The following is a 21,007-nucleotide window of genomic DNA, read 5'->3' as shown; positions in this document are numbered from 1 at the left end:
ATACAGAGAATGCTTGAAACAGTACGTTGTGCAGGTACAATCTGTGGGGGAGAAAGTGACAGTATTTCAGATGAAAGACCCTTTATCAAAGATATGGTGATTCTAATAAAGGTCTTCATGTGAAAAGCTAAAGGCATTTACAGAGCAGGTGTATGATCCAGATGATTTTGATACTGTAAGCTTTTAAACAGTGACACTGAAGCTCCTTCATCAATGTTGTGCATTAATTTGGATTCAGGTGCTAGCATCCACGTATTTTTAAGTAGCTTTGTGTTTTATTTGATTCTGTGCCTGGTATGTGGATACTTGTTGGTCTTGAAGAGCACAAACCAAAATTCTCTTGTTATGCATGGGTTAAAAGCATTCCCCTCACAAGAATTCTTGGTGTCAAACTAGATATAGACATGAAACTAACACCACTTTTTTTTAAAAAAAAAAGTATGGTAATTGGTTGTTTTTCTAATGAACAGTTTCTTATGTCTGGCTGGGCCACGGGATACACCTTTCGTTGTGACATTGTGGATTATTCCAGATCACCACAAGCCCTCAGGGTATGTCAATATTCAACTGCCCTTTCTTGATCTGAAGTTAAACTGAACAGTGTGTTGTAGATCTGCTTAATGTTAGGGGTGGGGTTCCCCTTTTCCAGGTACTAGAAAATTAACCTGGGTATTGAACCAGAATTGCTCAATCTGAGTGTGATATGGATCAGTGCTGGGATCTTCACTGTTTATACATATACATTAATGAACACAATATTTAAGCCTACTCCATGATAAATTTAAATCTAAATGGATGTCCTCTGGTATTGGCCAGTGCTGTGATGGGGGGGGAAAAAGGTGTTGACTGTCCACTCAATCTATGTCTCTCGTTGTATACACCACCTTCAAGTTACTTCTCATCCTCCTCCGCTCCATCCTCCTTCACTCCAAAGAGAAAAGCCCTGGTTTGCTCATCCTTTCCTTTTATATTTAAAAAAAAAAGGTTCTCAAATGCAGGCAGCATTCTCCTTTACATCCTCTGTAAAGCATCTTTCCTGTATAGACCAGAACTGAACACACTACACTTTAACTACCTTATCAACTTGTGTGGCAACTATCTATGGACTTGGACTCAAATCTCTTTTCCTCAACACAGCTATGAAACCTGCCATTAACCTTGTTCTCCACCTTCTCGTTTGGTCTTCCAAAGTGTATTTTTCCAGATGGCGCTCACTCCATTCCGCGCCCCCCCCCCCAATATCTGCATCCTATTTATAGTCTTTTGTAACCTCTGATAATGTACACTATCTACAGCAACACCATGTCAATTACAAACTTATTAATCTACCCTTCTTCCTCATTCATGTCATTTATGAAAACTTTTGACATGAATATGGGAATTCATTTGCAGATGACACAAAATATTTGAGGTGTGAGCAATGAGGATTGCCTTGGTCTATACGATGCTATCGTTCGGTTGGTACAGTGACAAAGTAATACAGATGGAGCTTGGTGTGTGTGTACAAACAATAGTAGGACGTGCCTAATACTAGGAACAGAAGGTCCTTGGTGTACAAGTTTAAGGACACTGAAGGCAGCAAAACAAGTGACTAAGATTTGCAGGATACATGTCTTCATTAGTTGGGGCATAGAATATAAGAGCAAGGACAAGTTTATAGAACATTGTTTACACCAGTGGAATACAGTGTACATTTTTGATCACCACCCTATATGAAATGCGTCTTTTCATTAAAGAAGATGGAGGAGATTCACCAGTGTTGGAGCATTTGGGTTCGGGTGAGAGTTTCAGATGGGGTAGACTGTGTCTGTTTGTTTGAGGAAGCTCCTGACACATACAAAATCATGAATGGGTAGATATCTAAAACTGAAGGTGTGTTTTCAGAATTGATACAAAAGGTACTGATAGATTTTAGGGAGCTAGGTAGAAAGCTGAAAATCAGAATCTCCAGTGTAGTAATCTCTGGATTGCTGCCTGTGCCACATGCCAATGAATAGGATGATTTGGCAGGTGAATGCATGGCTGAGGAACTGCTGCAGGGGCCAGTGATTTGTGGATCATTAGGATCTCTTCTGGGGAAGGTATGACAGTACAAAAGGGACAGGTTGCACCTGAACCCAAGGGGAACCAATATCCTTGTGGGCAGTTGGCTAGAATTTTTCGGGAGGGTTTAATCTAATTTGGTGGGGTGGGATCTGGAGTGGTGGAGCTGAGGATGGGGTAACAGAGTTGCCTCTGGTTTACAAGCAGAGGCAATCTGTAGTCAAGTCACTTTTTATTGTCATTTTGACTATAACTGCTGGTACAGTACACAGTAAAATTGAGACAACGTTTTTCAGGACCATGGTGCTACACTGAACTACATAAAACAACTCAAAACTACACTAGACTACAGACCTACCCAGGACTGCATAAAGTGCACAAAACAGTGCAGGCATTACAATAAATAATAAACAAGACAATATGCACAGTAGAGGACAGTAGGTGGTATCAGTCCAGGCTCTGGGTATTGAGGAGTCTGATGACCTGGGGGAAGAAACTGTTACATTGTCTGGTCGTAGGAGCCCGAATACTTCGGTGCCTTTTGCCAGATGGCAGGAGGGAGAAGAGTTTGTATGAGGGGTGCGTGGGGTACTTCATAATGCTGTTTGCTTTGCGGATGCAGCGTGTGGTGTAGATGTCTGTAATAGCGGGAAGAGAGACCCCGATGATCTTCTCAGCTGACCTCACCGTCTGCTGCAGGGTCTTGCAATCTGAGATGGTGCAATTTCTGAACCAGGCAGTGTTGCAGCTGCTCAGGATGCTCTCAGTACAACCTCTGTAGAATGTGGTGAGGATGGGTGGGAGATGGACTTTTTCTCAGCCTTCGCAGAAAGTAGAGACGCTGCTGGGCTTTCTTTGCTATGGAGCTGGTGTTGAGGGACCAGGTGAGATTCTCCGCCAGGTGAACACCAAGAAATCTGGTGTAGTGAGACTCCAAGCAAGGAGAGGCTGATGGGCGATGTTGCAGTCAACAGGATGAGTTGCAATATAAAAGGAGGACAAGATTGAAAATGGTGAATACTGTACAGGACTGAGGGTGTTGTATTTGAATGTATGCTGTATACAGAATAAGATAGATGACTTGCAGCATTTACAGATTGGGAGGTATGATGTTGGCATCACTGAATCATGGCTGAAAGAAGATTATAGCTGGGAGCTTAATGTCTGAGGATACACATTGTATCGAAATAATGGGCAGAGGGAGCGGCATTGCTCTGGTTTTTAATTAAAAAAAATGAAATCAAATCATTAGGAAGGGGTGACATAGAGTCAGAAGGCGTGGAATCATTGTGGATAGAGCTAAGGAACTGCAAGGGTTTAAAAACTCCCTGATGGGAGTTGTGTACAGACCCAGGAGACAGAAAATACATTCTAAAAGGGCAATGTTACTATAGTTGTGGAGGATTTCAATATGCAGGTAGGTTGGGGAAAATCAGGTTGGTGCTGGATTCTGGGAGGGGAAATTTCAAGAGTACCTATGAGATGGCTTTTCGGAGCAGTTCATGGTTGAGGCCACTAGGGGATCAGCCATTGTGAATTGGGTGTTGTGCAATGAAGTGGAATTGGTTAGAGAGATTAAGGTAGAGGAACTCCTGGGGGAAGTGATCATAATATGATCAAACTCCCCCTGCAGTTTGAGAAGAAGAAACTGAAGTCAGATGTATCAATATTACAATGCAGTGAAAGGAAATGGAGGCATGAGAGGGGGGGAGCTAGCCAAAATTAACTGAAAAGGAGCAATAGTATGGATGTCAGCAGAGCAGCAATGGCTGGAATTTCTTTGAGCAATTTGGAAGATGCAGGATATATACATCCCAAAGAAAAGGTATTCTAAAGGCAGGATAGCGCAACTTTGGCTGTCAAGAGAAGTCAAAGCCAACATAAAAGCCAAAGAGGGCATATAATAGAGCAAAAATTAGTGGGAAGTTAAAGGATTGGGAAGCTTTTAAAAACCAACAGAAGGGAAATGAAGTCATTAAGGTGGTAAATATGGAATACAAATGTAAGCTAGCCAATAATAAAGAGGGAGGATACCAAAAGTTTCTTCAGATACATTTTTTTTTTTTTTTTTTTTATAAAGAAAAGGAGGCAAGAGTTGGACCTTGTACTGGAGGAGTAGCAATGGGGGGCAATGAAATGGCACATGAACCGAATAAGTAATTTGTATCAGTCTTCACTGAGGAAGATATCAGCAGTATGCTGGAGATTCGAGAGCAATTGCTATTGCTAGGGAGAGAATGTGCTTGGGGAATGGGCTCTGAAAGTAGACAAGTCACCTTGTAGAAGCATTGGTAATGATATTTCAAGAATCAGTTGATTCTGGTGATCTGGAGGAATTGAAAATTGCAAATGTTGCTCCACCTTTCAAGAAGGGAGAGGCAGAAGAAAGGAAACTATAGGCCAGTTAGTCTGACTTCAGTGGTTGGGAAGATGTTGGAGTCAATTGTTAAGGTTATGGTTTAGGAAACTTGGAAGTATGTGATAAAATAGGCTGTAGTCAACATGGTTTCCTCAAGGGAAAATCTTGCTTGATAAGCCTGTTAGAATTATTTGAGGAATTAACAAGCAGGTTAGAGAAAGGAGAAGCAGTGGATGTCATGTATTTGGATTTTCAAAAGGCTTTTGACAAGGTGCCACACACGAGGCTGCTTAACAAGTTAAGAGCCTATGGTATTACAGAAAAGATTCTAGCATGGATAAAGCAGTGGCTGATTGACAGGAGGCAGAGATCAGGAATAAAGGGAGCCTTTTCTAGTTGGCTGCTGGTGATTAAGTGTTCCACGGGTCCGTGTTGGGACTGCTACTTTTAACATATGTCATTGACTTTGGATGATATAAAAATATGTGGTGGTGGTGCAGGTAGTTTTGAGGAAGCAGAGGCTACTGAAGGACTTGGACAGATTAGGAGAATTGGCAAAGAAATGGCAGATGGAATACAGTATTGTGAAATGTATGGTCATGCACTTTGGTAGAAGAAATAAAAGCACAGACTATTCTCTAAAATACAAAAATCTGAGGTGCAAAGGGACCTGGAAGTCCTTGTGCTGGATTCTCTGAAGGTTAGTTTCCAGGTTGAGTCTGTGGTGAGGAAGGCAAATACAATGTTAGCATTCATTTTGGGAGGTCTAGAACATAAAAGCAAGGATTTAATGTTGAGGTTTTAGAAAGCACCAGTGAGGCCTCACATGGAGTATTGAGACCAAATTTGGGGTCCCTTATCTAAGAAAGCACGTGCTAACACTGGAGTGGATTCAAAAGAGGTTCACGAAAATTATTTTAAGATTGAAAGGCCTGACATATGAGGAGTGTTTAATGGCTATGAGCCTGTATTCACAAGAATGAGGGGTGACCTCATTGAAACCTATTGAAAGGCCTTGATAGAGTGGATATGGAGAGGATGTTTCCTATGATGGCAGAGTCCAACACCAAATGACATGGCCTCAGAATAATGGGGAGGGAGGCATCCTTTTAGAATGGAGATGAGTTTTGTTAGCAAGAGTGATGAATCTGGTTTTCTTTACTACAGACAGCTGTGGAGGTCAAGTCTTTATGTATATGTTAGACAGAGGTTGATAGATTCTTGATTAGGGCATGAAGGGATACAGGGAGAATGCTGGACATCGGGCCTGGGAGAGAAAATTGATCATCCATGATGAAATAGTGGAGCAAACTCAATGGACCAACTGGTGTAAGACTGTTCTTGTATCTAAAGGTTTAGAGGAGATCTGAGGATTATTAATTTTATTTTTCCCTAAGAACTTGTTGAATTCTGGAATACATTGCAATGGTGCAGGCAGTTACTCTGAAATGATATTTGAATCGCCCAAAGCTGAGAAAGCTACAGACTAGGTGCTGGTATATGGAATTAAATGGATATGGTTGACTTGACCAAGTGACCTGAAGGATTACTTTCTGTTCTCTGTATTTGGAAAATGCCTACTACTTCCAGAATACGTAATGGGGGGAAAGCTGATTAAATTTACTTTAGGAATTTTAAAGTCAGTTCCAAGGCATTTCTGAATCCACAATTATTACCACTAATGGGGACATTACTGCGCACAAAATACCTACAAGGTAACAGCAAATGTGCTTTAATATGTAGATTGTGAAGATGTACAAATTAAACTGCTAAAATAATATAAATTAAGACCCTAATTCAAGTGTTCTAATGTGTCACCATGTTTGTTTTAGATGGCGTGGACCTGCTGGCTTTTTTACATTTCCAAATTAATTGAATTGCTGGACACTGTAAGTATTGAGGAGGCTGGAGATCTACTTTAAAATCCCAGCATTTATGCTGTGTATTTTTAGCTATTAATCTTGCAGAAATATTTATTACATAGAACCAAACTGCATTTTGGCATGAAGCAATACGTAATATTGGTTTCAAGAATTTATTGAAATACAAATTTTAAGCATAAACACACAAATGTATTTCAAAAATACAGCTTTTTAAGCAGGATGACTATCACACTGAATCTTGTGCCATATCATTCAACTTAATTTTACTGGAGATGAGAGTTCAGTCCAGACCTTGGGTGCTACTTTTGTGTGTTAGCACCATCTGCCTGAAAAGGCTATGGTTTCCCTCAGCTGCTCCCATTTCTCCCTATATCCCAAAGTTATGTGGGTCGATAGGTTAACTGACCACTAAGTTTTCCCCGAATGTGTAGATTAGTCAGGTATTGTAGAATGAGTGGATGGAAGTGCAGGAAGAATAAAAAATGAAGTAAATATAAGATTATGTAAATAGGTGATTGAGAGTTGTGGGGCGCAGAGACCATTTCCCATCCCCACTGAAAACTGCCGCAAGATGTAGTTTAGAATTGCATGACTTGTTCTTTAGTATCCTCAATTTGTGTACCATGGGTTTGCTCCCCAAATGAAATGCCCTTGTAATATCTACACATAGCACAGAAACGGGTCTTTTCAGTTCACATTGTCTGTGCTATCTGTCTAAGTTAATCCAACTGGACTGCATTAGGCACATATCCCTCTATTCCAGGGGTCGGCAACCTTTTTGCCTCTGGGCTGGATCGCGTATTAATGAGTGGATGGTGAGCTAGATAAATGCCATAAAAAAACTTGAAATATGGGAATTCTCAATTTAAATAATCTAGTTATGTTTTGCCTCAAATTAATGAATAACGCATGCTAGAAAATCATTTGTGCTTAACCAAGGATGCCAATTAGTAATCAAAGAACTGTTTAGTTGCAATTTATTTCAATCAAGGCATCTTTTGAATCTATTAAAAGGACACAAAGAATCTTTAAACATGTATGAACATGATGCATTGAATGGTGGTAAATTAAGTATAATTTTTTTAATGCAAACAGTCAATAAATCAATGTGAAACTTGATGCTGTTTGTTGCTTGAAAGCTTCTCAGTATTGGGTGTCAGACTTGTTGATGCCAAGAGCAAGACATTATCCAGATGGGCATCAGCCAATCTTGTTCTCAAAGGGTTCTTGGTGTGCTTCAGTTTTGAAAATAATTGCTCACACAGGTAAGTGCTGCCAAACAATGATGCCATCTTTTTTGCATGGTCCACTAAGTTAGGACACTTCCCACTTGGATGAATATATTTCTATAGAAGTCAAGCACTGACACACCTTCAAAATGAAATTTCGATCTCGATATTTCATCACACTGCATCTCAATCAATTCTATTTGGAAAAATTTCTGATGCAGAGTCCACTTCCACATCAAATGGAGTGGCAAATAGCTTGAACTCATTTGCATACAAGCAAAAATCAGCAAAACGAGATGAAAACTCTTTTCTCAATTCTTGGACCATATTCACATAAATGTCTGGATCTTGTGCTTTACTTTTTTGGAAAGTGGGAAAATGTGCACAATTTCCTTTTTGAAGCTGATACTCCCACAATTGCAGCTTTGTTTCAAGGCCACAATATGACCATACATCTTCGATTTTATTTCGAAATGTGAGTTATTCAACAAGTATCATAGCACATGTAAATATCTGGATATTTAGTGTGGATTTCTTGTTAAAACACAGTGATGCTGTTTCTATTTACAAATTTGAACGATCCCATCTGAAAATCTGCACATGCACTGAGAGTATCTAATACATATTAATAAGGTAGCCTGCCTTCCTGTCATTTGTATATACCAGTGTTTGGTTTGGAACAAAATGGAACTTGGGGCCAGTGTAACAAGACATTATGCATGTCCATCAGTGAGGTCACGTGAAACACTCAGAATAAGGAAAAATCGCTCGCGGGCCAGATAAGCATAATATCCCAATATTTGCTCGCGTGCGGGTCAAAATACTTTTGTGGGTCATAGGTTGCCTACCCCTACTCTATTCCTTTCCATCTCAAATCCCAGCCCAAATGTTTTGAACACTGTGCTTGAAATCAAATAATCCTTAAAGTAAATTTCTAGTTTTCAGGATGGGGTCTAATCTGCATTTTCAACCTGAGGCAGTAGAATATTTTGGAAGCAACTCTCCTTTTGCCTCCTTCAAGGAAACTGCACTCTGGGGTGGGAAATCAGAGTTGTCCATCTTTGTTCAAATTAATGTTAACTGTAAATGAACAGATGCTAATTAAGTGGATCTTGTGGACTGAACTATAGGCATGTACATCCTGGAAAGTATTGAATTTTTGTCTTTTAATATAAGATTTGGAACTTGATCAGTTAATTAATTTGAGGGAGTATGTAAGCTGTGCTGCTTTTTTTTTTTTTTTTTTGGAACAGCTAGTAGATTACTGATCCAAAAAGTGGTCAGTCTCATCTGAACTCAGACCTTTTAAAGATAGATACTTTATGGAGTTCAGTGTACTTGAGAATGAAATTAAAAGTAATGTTTGAAGGGGACTGCATTGTAAGGTTAAGTTGCTAGGTAATAGAAGGATGTGAGGAGACTTTGAAACACAAGGCATCAAGAGGTACATAGAACATAGAATAGTACAGCACAGTACAGGCCCTTCAGCCCACAATGTTGTGCCGACCCTTAAACCCTGCCTCCCATATAAACCCCCACCTTAAATTCCTCCATATACCTGTCTAGTAGTCTCTCAAATTTCACTAGTGTATCTGCCTCCACCACTGACTCAGGCAGTGCATTCCACACACCAACCACTCTCTGAGTAAACAACCTTCCTCTAATATCCCCCTTGAACTTCCCATCCCTTACTTTAAAGCTATGTCCTCTTGTACCAAGCAGTGGTGCACTGTGGAAGAGGCGCTACAGCATCTCGGTGAAAACAACGAGAATGTAGTTCTACAAAAGAGAATCAGACTGAACGGTGAAATGGCTCCAAGGCAACTCATTGTTTTCGATGTCTGTAAGCTAAATGTATTTCATGGTGGAAGTGGTAAACATTATAATTTCTTGAACCACTTTATTTTGATTATAAAACTGTTCATTCTTTGAAGATTAGCATCAAAACAGTTTGTTATTTTGACTTTGAATTCCTGAGCAAAATGATTCTTTAAGGAAAAATGCCTTGTAAACTGGAAAACTTGTAAAGGAGTGTTTTGTGTGATTGAAAACCTAAAATCCTGAAGGCATTTATCCTGTTTTCCCATACAGGTTTTCTTTGTGCTTCGAAAGAAGAGTGGTCAAGTGACATTTCTTCATGTCTACCACCATACGATCATGTCTTTCACTTGGTGGTTTGGAGTCAAATTTGCTCCAGGTAAAATTAACTGAACTACTTATTGAGTGGGTTGCTCAGTTTACCAATCAGCAAGTGGCAGATAGGTTCTTAAAGATTAGATTTTAAATGAGTTACCTTACCTGTTAATCTGTGCATTATAGTTTGTGAAATCTTTTGATCATTATCTTATTAGTAAAAGCTGCCTATTGTAATTTTAATTAAGTCAATGCAAGTACTCTTGATCCAAAACATGTAGGAAAATGCTCTTCAGGTTGATTTTGAGCATGAACTTGGGTAATATGAGATGTACCTAATAAAGTGGCCACTGAGTACACTTCTACATTAATGGAAATATCTAATCAGCCAATCATGTGGCAGCAACTCGATGCATAAAAGCATGTAGGTGATGTCTGACCAAACATCAGAATGGGGAAGAAATGTGATGTAAGTGACTTTGACTGGAATGATTGTTGGTGTCAGATTGGGGTGGTTTGAGTATCTCAGACAATGCTGATCTTCTGGAATTTTCACACAACAGCTCTAGGGTTTACAGATAGTGGTGCAAAAACAATCTGGAGAGGCAGTTCTGTGGGTGAAACTGCTTTGTTAATGAGAAAGGACAGAGGAGAATGGCCAGACAGCTTCAAGCTTACAGGAAGGCAGAAGTAACTCCACAACAGTGGTGAGCAGAAGCATCTCGATGCACAACACACTGAACATTGAATTGAATAGGTGACAGCAGTAGAATGCCACAGTGGGTTCCACTCTTGCACCTAATAAAGTGGCTACTGAGCATACTTGATTTGTGGAGTGAATTCTGTACTTTGCAAACCTCTGAAAAGCATTATTTTACCAAATATGATCTTCAGCAAAGTCCCGCATGGGAGGTTGGTCAAGAAGGTTGAGTTGCTCGGCATTCGAGATGAAATAGAAAATTGGATTAGAAATTGGGTTGTGGGTCAAGCCAGGGAGTGGTAGTAGATGGTTGCCCCTCTGACTGGAAGCCTGTGACTAGTGGAGTGCTACCGGGATTGGAGCTGGGTCCATTGCTGTTTGTCGTCATATCAATGATCTGGATGTTAATGTGGTTGGCTGGATCAGCAGATTTGTGGATGACACCAAGATTGGGGGTGTAGTGGATAGTGAGGAAGGCTATCATAGCTTAGAGAGGGATCTGTATCAGCTGGGAAAATAGGCTGAAAATGGTAGATTAGATTTTAATGCAGACAAGTGAGGTTTTCCACTTTAATAGGACCAACCAAGGTAGGTCTTAAACAGTGAATGATAAGGCACTGTGGTAGAACAAAAGGGATCTGGGCATACAGGTATATAATTCATTGGAGGTGGCTTCATGGATAGATAAGGTTGTAACGAAGCTTTTGGCACATTGGTCTTCATAAATCAATATATTGAGTACAGGATGTGATGTTGAAGTTGTATGAGATGTTGGTGAAGCCTAGTTTGGCGTATTGTGTGCATTTTTGGTCACCTAACAACAGGAAAGATGTCAATAAGGATGAAAGAGTACAGAGAAAATTTACAAGGATGTTGTCAGGACTTGAGGACCTGAGTTGTATGGAAAGATTGAATAGGTTAGAGATTTATTCCCAAGAATATAGAAGAATGAGGGGAGATTGCGTAGAGGTGAACAAAATTATGATAGGGGTAGATGGGGTAAATTGAAGCAGGCTTTTTCCATTGAGGTTTGCTGAGACTATAACTAAAGATCCTGGGCTAAGGGTGAAAGGTGAAATGTTTAAGGGGAATATGAGGGGAAACTTCACTCAGAAGGTGGTGGGAGTAATGAAGGAGCTGCCAGTGCATGCGAGCTTGATTTCAATGTTTAAGATGTTTGGATAGGTACATGAATGGTAGGAGTATGGTTCCACTGCACATTGGGAGTAGATTGTTTCAATGGCTTAGCACAGACTAGATGGGCTGAAGGGCCTGTTTCTGTGCTGTACTTTATGACATTTAATGTTTGTGCTATTTTCCTCCTTTGAGGAACAAATAGTGTACAGCTGATTTATGGGTACATGCATATGTCCTTTTAAAAAAAAAAACTAGACACTTGTTATTACAGGAGCATAGTGGATGCAGCATCAATGTGGCATGTCACAGATTTATTAAACAGGCATAACTTTATGAAGACTTGGAAGTTTAACTGCTGATTGAGGATATTGATTTTAATATTTTCAGAATTGGTGATCTTGAATAGGGGCAGGAAAGTAGTGCTGAGCCAAAATTCAATCATGATATTCAATGGCAGAGCAGAAATGAGGAGCTGAATGACTTATTACTGTTCCAAGTTATTGTATCTTTCTACAAATGGCTGTTGGCAAATTCAAATCATGCAGTCCTAGCTGAGTTTTGTCCAGAACTTATAGGTCCTTAGATTTTGATGGCTGTTTTCAGTCCTGAACTGACTTTTAACCAGGTGTGTCTGTACCCCAGACACTTTTGAGCAAGAACTTTGAAGTAAAGATAACTTTTTGTCATATGTATGTCAAAATGTACAGTGTTTTGCATCATTGACCAATATAGTGCAAGAATGTGCTGGGGTCAGCCCACAATTGTTTCCATGCTTCCAGTGCCAACATAGCATGCCCACAACTTGCTGACCCTAACCCACGCATCTTGGGAATGTGAGGAAAACAGTGCACCTAGAGTAAACCCATGGGGTCACAGAGTGCAAACTCCTTCCAGACAGTGGTGGAGATTAACCACTGATCATTGGCATTGTAAAGCATTTGTACTCACTGCTACGCTGCCATGCTGCCCCTTCAAGTCCTTTTTACAAGTGCCTCCCATGTTAGGGGTGTATTTTCATCCTGCAAACACAAACTCTTTAAAAACTGCTGCTAGTCCTTCCCCATTCTGCTACATTTTCAACCATCTTCCCTTGTATTGGCTTAAAATTGTTGATGTGAATTTATTACTGTATACTTGACAGGACACATGGTGGAATTTGCAGTAGAATTATAGGTGAAGGCAGTTATATTGGTTTGAATCAGACAAATGTCCAGAAATTGCTTGTGTAACTAAATGACATCTGTATTTATCAGAAGCTCTGCTATAAGGTGGCACTAAAATATGTAGTAAAGCGTGAATTTGCTACACTTAAGTCTTTTCATCTGCCAGAAAGCATTCAGGGCTGAGTTCTATTCTAGGTAAAGTTTTGAGTGCAAGTGTTTGTTATTGCTAGCATTTTCAAATTAATTGCCACAAATTTAGTTCCCAACTCATTTTTGATTTAATTGTATTTTTTAGAGCTCGTCTTGCTAAACAGGCTATTGCAGTTAATAGCAAAATTTACTGTGTTTTTGGCAGACAAATCCTCTGTAGGAAAGTTTAATTATGCATGATGCCGTTAGATGGTGCAAATCTCCTTTATGAAATTAAGTTCATGAAGGCTATTTATTCGATAATGCTTGAGTAATAGATTAGATCTACATTGTGAAGTGGATTGGGTAAATGAAGAGAACACAGTAAGCTTTTTGTATGACTTGGAAAAAATGAAATTACAGATTCTGTATTTTTAAAGTTATACTGCTAATCTGGACTAAAATACTTTATTTGGATTTGTTCAATTTTGCATGAGCTTGGTGTATGCATACAGAATCATTTCAATTTCTAAAACTATCTTTCTGCTTGCCCAACTCCATCTCACTACAGGTGGTCTAGGAACATTTCACGCCCTTGTAAATTGCATAGTGCATATTTTCATGTATTCATATTACGGTTTATCTGCATTGGGACAAAGTTACCAGAAGTATTTATGGTGGAAAAAGTACATGACTGCAATTCAATTGGTAAGTTCATTTTTGTCTTGAATGACACTGAAAAGGTTGTATTTATTGATCAGTGAATCCAGAAAGGATTTGGAGTTAACTATGTTTTAGGGCATTAGTGGTATGGAACTTTTTTTTTAAAAAAAAGGATAATAGACTTTTTTTATTGTTTTGGAATAGCGTATTTGTTACTACAACTTGTTTGACTTTAATGTCTTTCATCCTGTTTACCTTTGGCAAAATGAAGTGGGAAAGCAATGAATATTTGCTATCTGATAGTTTAATTCATTATACAGTATCTGGTTACTTTTATTAAAGTATTATACTAACATTGTATAAAACAACCAAAGGAGTATAAACCTGAATGGAAGCTTAATTTGAAATGCTTAAATCTGCATGGTACAGGCTCTTTGGCTCATGATGCTTAAACTCAGAGTACTGCAGCACAAACAGGCCATTCAGCCCATTTCATCCATGCCAAACTGTTATTTTGCCTAGTCCCACTGACCTGTGCCTAGACTATATATGGCACCCCTCTCATCCATGCACTTATCGAAACTTCTAGGTGGTACCATTGAACCCACGTGCTGGCAGCTTGTTCCACGCTTGTCACCTTCTGAGTGAAGAGGTTTCCCCTCAGGTCCACTTAAATATTTTGTGTTGATATCTTCTACAGTCAATCTAAATCTTCCCTCTTGCATAGTCAAAACCCTCCATTTTTCTAGCATGCATCTGCCTATGTGAGAATTGTTAAAATGACTCTATTGTACCCCTACCCTTGGCAGTGCATTCCAGGAACCAGCCACTCTGTTTTAAAATAAAACTTAGTCTGACATCTCTGCTAAACGTTCTTCCTCTCACCTTAAATAATGTCCTCTGATATTTCTATTGCTAGTTCTACATCCTGTTCTGTTTTTAATCTTGTACACCTCGTATCAAGACGCCTCTCCTCCTTTGTCATTCTAAAGAAAGCCCTAGCTGACTCGGGACATGTTCTCTAATCAAAGCAGCATTCTGGCAATTTTTTTTGTGAACCATCTCAAAAGTTCCCACATCCTCCTTTATAATAAGGTAACCAGAACTGAATGCATTACATTGTGTGGTCAATCCAGAGTTTTACAGAGCTACACCATAACCTTGCAGCTCTTGAGCTTGAAGGCCAACATGCTATATGCCACCTTAACCACTCTATTCACAACACCACCAGCCTTCATGTCATCTGCAAGTTTACTAACCTACCCTTCCACTTCCTCATCCAAGTAATTTATTAAAATCACTGAGAGTAAGTGTCCCACAACAGATCCCTGCAGAGTGTCACTAGGAAGAGTACACTGCATCTCCTATCGCCTCTACTTTCTGTGGGCAAACCAGTTCCAAGTCCTTGCAGCCAATTGTCCATGAATCCCATGCCTCATGACTTTCTGAGCCTGCCATCTGATAGATTCAGCCTACCATGAGCCTACTTGTAAAATGCTCTACTAAAATCCATATCCACTGTTCCACCTTCATTTTTATTACAAAATGTTGACCCAAAATACTTTTGATTGGAATAAAATATTAGTAAGCATGGCTTGTTTATTATTTGTATATGCATATTAGGTCTTCACTTTCCCCTAATATTCTGGACCAGTGCAATTGTTTAACACTAGGGACCAGTAAACTGCCTTGCCACTGGTTGGGACATGTTACAACATGCAGGCAACTGCATGACAAATGAAAAATTGCTCACTTCTCTGCTTCAGCAGAATATATTGCCAAATTATTTGGTTGGTGGAGGGAGGTTTTTTTTTTTAGTACATTCTTTCCCAAACCACCATCTCTCTTTTCCTGCCCCCTACCAGAAACAGAATTTTGCTGGAGGCAGCCTTGCGGGCAGTTAAAATTAGCATTTGGTGAGGTGTCACTGTTCAGTCTGATCTTTTGCTTTGATGGACAAGTTGGAATTGTTTGCTTCTGAGAGTCTGTGATTTTTGTTTCTGATCATGTTTAAGACTTGTTGATAAGGTGACAAGGAATGAAGGTATTGCCTGTCTCTGTGATGACCAACCTTAATGCACATCTATGCAGAAGTTATTGTTACCATGGAAATGGGCCCTTCTGCCCAACTTGTCCATGCTGACCAAGGTGCCTCCCTGAGCTGGTCTGGACCTTTCCTACTCATAAAGCCGGCCAAATGTCTTTTAAATGTAATTTTAGTGTTGTGTTTGTTATGTTATGATTACACTGCCCCTGAGAAACGCTGTCTCATTCTGCCCTGCTGAGCTGATGCATGGTTAGAATGACAATAAAGTTTTTTGAATCTTTGAATCATTGAATCTTCAATTGCACCTGCTTCTACTTCCTTTGACAGGCTTGATATATGCACCACCTTCTGCATGGTGGGGAAAAACTTCCCTTGGCTCCCCTTAATCTTTTCCATCTTACCTTAAATCTATCTCCCCTGACATTAGACTCCTGCACCCTGGGAATTGGCCACCTTGCCTATGCCCATCACGATAATATAAATCACCTGTAAGTTTACCTCTCAGCCTCCTCTGCTCCTGGGAGAACAGTGCCAGAGTCTCTGGTTATCTTTTTTAAATCTCAATATATAGCTTGTTTTTTTTTTAAAAAGAAAAGGTGGACAATCTTTAAACTTATAGATTCAAATGCTGCCTTGGAGCCGTCCTTAATTCTAAAGTTTTATGTAATGGAATTAGCATTTTAGGACCAGTTAACTAAAATTTAAGCCAACTAAAACTGACGTGTTTTGTTTTCTACTTTCAGATCCAGTTTGTGGTCATTACAGTTCATATCGGGCAGTTCTTCTTCTTGAAAAATTGCCAGTACCAGTATCCAGTCTTCCTCTATATAATATGGTTATATGGAGTTAGTTTCATGATATTATTTCTGAACTTTTGGTACTATGCATACACATGGGGTCAAAGGTTGCCAAAGAACACAATGAACAAATTGAATAAAGAGAAGTAAAACCATTAACTAGCATGAAATTACCATGTACTTGGCTTAAATTGAACACTTTTGACAATGTGGAAAAAGATGTGCTTTTAAAAGGAAAAATGGGTAATTTGCGTCTCTTTTTGTGATTATCTAAAGTTGATCCATCTGAACATATGCTACCATGTAGCTGTAAAATTTGTAAAATAAATCAAACCTCTTCAGAATACATATCCTCTTACTAGCTAGCTGTTGTGCTATGTTAAGCATTGATTTGTGTTGTAGATATCCAGCTTGTAATACTTGTGTGCTGCCTTCATCCTACCTGATTGTTCATATTAAATGATGCAAATGAATCTTGCAGGTTGTTGAACTGCATATTTGACCCAGAAACAGAACAGTGGTAGATTTTTTTTTAAAAGTCCAGGCGGTCTCATTTTAGCAGCAGTGATGAACAACTCATTTTGCGTCTCCTTCCTCTGCGTAACCACAATGTAACTTATTTTACAGTATCCTTGTCATAGAAGAATGAAAGGCATTGGAAGGCCAGATTTCTGTAATTGTGCATCTTTGGCCGAAAAAGATTAACAGAAGCTGAAAGATTAAATCCCTTGCTGGTTTCCAACTTTATTTAAAGAAACAGGACACAAATTCAAGTTGGTAAACAATAGTAAGATGATTAAGTTATTAACTTTCAGTTTAATTATTCACTAGGCCAGGAATGAGTATCATAACTATCAGTTTGGATTTTGTTCCAAGATTTTTGAGATTAAAGTGAGCTTTTCAAATTTTCAGGCAGCTTTCAAAAAACGTGCAAGGAAAAGGGCAAAAATACTCTTGTGTAGATTTTTGATTTTTTAAAAAATCTGTTCTTGTGTCTTTGATTTTAAAAATAACATTAAGCATCTGGAGAACACCCTTTTAGAAGTACTTCTTAGGAATGTTGTCCTCAACCAGCTTCATACCGTCTTAGTTGAATGTAATTCTTTTCCTACAAAGAAATGCTTTTTAAAATTTTTCCCACACCACTATCCCTACACCTCATCAGTTGGGGGGAGAAAAATGTTTAGTTAACCTTTTGTGTTTAGTGATATTGATGGCAAGTTGAAATTTCTAACTTTGCTTGTTTCTTGACTCATCTTGCCAACAGGGTATTTTAAAGGTGCTTTTGAGTGTGTTTGTAATGAAATCACAATGAAGGGATATTAGTTTCACCTTCTAGTACTTAACTGGGCTCTTCAATTTTGTTTAATTCTAACTTTTGCTGCTTCTACAAGAGGTCAAATTGTGTGTATTCTGTTCATAATTTGGATAAAAGTTAGTGGTAGTCAAAATTTCTACACTGGAAAATGTTTTCTTCACCCTGTTTTGCTAACATTTTTAAAAAGCATGTCACAAATTCTCAATAATTTTTTAATAGATATTATAGTGAACTTAAGCCCAAAGTATAATATTGAATGTAGGTTTTTTTTTTGAAGTGTTTTCCAACTCTAACAACCTAAGAGCTAGACAGTTCCATTTTAATGGAAAAGTATGGTATCACAATGAGAGCTGGATATTCACAATGCAATGACTGAAATTGTGTATTCACTAAACAGTAAGAGGAAATCATTAGCATTCTAAGGATGTTTGAATTTTGCTGTACTATTTTTATCAACATTTTCTAAAGTCAAAAGCAGATTTAAAAAGTTTTCAAATAATGAAACCATAATTGGTGGAATGTCTGATGCAGATGTAAATATTCTGAGGTAAAACAATGATGGGTCCAGAAAGTTGCACCTTGAAGTTTCTCAGATTTATTCTTGGCACATAAGAACCATGTTGTATTCCAAATTTGGCAAGTGTTTTTTGTGAATGAAATTGTAATTTTATGAATGGTAATACCTGCCATGTCTTAATGTACATCCAAAAAAATAACTTCAAAAATGTGATAGTATTTTGTCTAACCATTTTGCATTGATCCAACCTTCACTAAACTCATAAGCTTTGAGTTTTCATGCATGCACCATTTGATATCAGCAACAAGTGCAGGGAAAACATTGGTTCATGTAACATTTGTCAACTGTGAATTTTTTTGTTTTTATTTCCAATCCACTAATGAAAAATGCACTAATCCAGTCATTGCATGGACATTTGTGGGCAGATTTGAGTAGTCGTGCTGGTACAATGTGGAAACAGCCGTCTGCGTACAGTGCCTGTGGTCATTAAAGTATCTACACAAGCTCCATTCCTTAACATTGAAGCGTAGAGGCCACATATCAAGTGTTCATTCTAAATAGTTATTTAGATGAGCACTTGAAATATACTGCAGAAGGCTATGGGCCAAATGCTAGGCAATGTGGTAAGAGAGCCTTCCTTTACCAGACTCTCAAGCATTGCAATCAGATTTCAACTGCCCTCAAGGAGGGGATAAAAATGTTCCTCTGATCACCCTATAAATTTCCTAGCCCTTGCATTGAGGTCTATGCCCTCTTACAGATTCCCATGAGAAGTTTTATCTACCCTATCTCTGCCCTTTATAACTTTGTTAATCTGGCCAAAACCTATCTTCAACCTTTTGGGTTCCAATTTACCCAGTGTCTCTCCCTAGCTGTAATGTTTAATTGCAGACAGAATCCAGGTAAATCCCTGTGAATGCAATCATGTATATCCTTCCCTTGGGTGCTGATCAGAAATGCAGACTGTACGTAAGCTTGGCTCAATGTTTTGTATATAGTACTATAAGCTCCCTGCTGTTGTACTCTGTACGCTTGGCTTTAATACAGTCTAAGTTAATACTGGGGAAGTTGAAATTGCTGTTGTTATCTTGTCTTCCATTGTTTGTGATTTACCTACAGCATGTATCTATCCCTCTTTCTCTCATGCCATTTTTTTATTTGGAGACTTATAGTGTATATACACCACTTGATCACTGTTTTCATTTGCTTTTAAGCTCAGTCTGTATGACTCATTTGGAGAACCTTCTCAGATGTTTAGCTCTTTTACAGGTCCTGCCCAGCTTGCAAATGCCTGACTTATGGACAACACATATATACCCACGAGCTCTTGAGACCATCAGGATGTATTTACTGGCAGCTACAGTGGTACACACATCTCCTGCCAAGTGGGAGTGGGGCATTTCTGTGTGCCTTCTATTCTCCACCTTCCCTCTCTCCTCCCTCTCTTTCCCCCCCCCCCATGAAAATTTTGCTCTGACTTGAGCTGCAACCATTGGGGGTTGGGTTGCCAAGCAGAGCTGGAAGCTTTAAGATTTCCTTATACAGTATGTAGAGTCAATGGAACTGTCTGGTGGCCACTCTCCTGTGACTGCTTGTTCTCCCCTCACTGATCCCAATGATCCAGAAATCTGAAGTCCCCTCTCTTGTCATTTCTTCAGACCTGCATTCAATTCCCATCATGTGGTGCTGGATTTGCTTCGGGAAATAAAAGCAACTGGTTCTCATGGGTTGGCTATTGCGGGGCAAAAATCTTAAAGGTAATTAGATAGTGGGTGTTTCTAAAATTTAAGGAATTTTCCAACTGACCACTTAAACTGAAAATACCAAGTCACATAATTATAGATATTCTCACAGATTTCAGTTATGCGGAGGAAGTATTTATATAACACTTGATGATCACAGAACTAGCTTTCCTGTTGGCAGAACTAATGAAACAGATAATTGGTGTTGAATTTGAACTATAGGAAATCCTAGAATAGCAAAATGCGACATTTAACCCACTGGCTGTTTCGGAGAGCAATAAAGCTAATGACATGTTCCTGTAGTTTACTACGAATGTCTGGGTTTCTTTTACTTAAATACATCCAATTTCTGTAGAAAACTGATTTTGAATCTTTTAGTCAGTTTTTGAACAAAATTCTTTGTCATTTATATTAATGCCCAATTTTTCCATTCGCTCAGTAAAAAAAAATGCAGTAAACCCACAATCAATCCATTTAAGCAACACACATCAAAGTTGCTGGTGAACACAGCAGGCCAAGCAGCATCTGTAGGAAGAGGTGCAGTCGACATTTCAGGCCGAGACCCTTCGTCAGGACTAACTGAAGGAAGAGTGAGTAAGGGATTTGAAAGGGGGAGGGGGAGATCCAAAATGATAGGAGAAGACAGGAGGGGGAGGGATAGAGCCAAGAGCTGGACAGGTGATAGGCAAAAGGGGATACGAGAGGATCATGGGACATGCCTATCACCTGTCCAGCTCTTGGCTTTATCCCTCCCCCTCCTGTCTTCTCCTATCATTTTGGATCTCCCCCACCCCCTCCAACTTTCAAATCCCTTGCTCACTTTTCCTTCAGTTAGTCCTGACGAAGGGTCTCGGCCTGAAACGTCGACTGCACCTCTTCATAGAGATACTGCTTGGCCTGCTGCATTCACCAGCAACTTTGATGTGTGTTGCATCAATCCATTTAATGTGATAAACTGCACCAGTCTTACAGTGCCAAGCCTGTACTCGTAAATCTGTGAGATTTTCAGAAATAAAATATTCAGTGATGCATCAGTTCTTAGAATAAAAAGGAACTGTCTTAGAGTGACTAGGTGTGACTTGAATAACAGCAGTACTCCCAATAGATATGATTAAACATTCTCATTTCAGCCTGATACAGCTAAAAA

General features: G+C 39.1%; 1 protein-coding gene across 3 annotated transcripts in view; it reads left to right on the top strand.

Moving 5' to 3' along the window:
* elovl7a (ELOVL fatty acid elongase 7a) overlaps positions 1 to 20,173 on the top strand; it is a 44,067-nt gene extending 23,894 nt beyond the window's left edge. For all 3 annotated transcript variants that reach the window (XM_072252575.1, XM_072252576.1, XM_072252574.1), the window contains 5 exons: positions 471 to 551; positions 6,235 to 6,291; positions 9,606 to 9,711; positions 13,348 to 13,484; positions 16,230 to 20,173. In XM_072252575.1, coding sequence (XP_072108676.1) covers positions 471 to 551; positions 6,235 to 6,291; positions 9,606 to 9,711; positions 13,348 to 13,484; positions 16,230 to 16,433 — 585 coding nt within the window. In that variant the 3' untranslated portion in view covers positions 16,434 to 20,173. The remainder of the gene's footprint in view (positions 1 to 470; positions 552 to 6,234; positions 6,292 to 9,605; positions 9,712 to 13,347; positions 13,485 to 16,229) is intronic.
* The last annotated feature ends 834 nt before the right edge of the window (positions 20,174 to 21,007 follow it).

Source organism: Mobula birostris, chromosome 3 (genome assembly GCF_030028105.1).
Source record: "Mobula birostris isolate sMobBir1 chromosome 3, sMobBir1.hap1, whole genome shotgun sequence".
NCBI classification, from domain to species: Eukaryota; Metazoa; Chordata; class Chondrichthyes; order Myliobatiformes; family Myliobatidae; genus Mobula; species Mobula birostris.
Note: the sequence above shows the minus strand (reverse complement) of the source record. Positions and strands in the feature narration are given on the sequence as shown.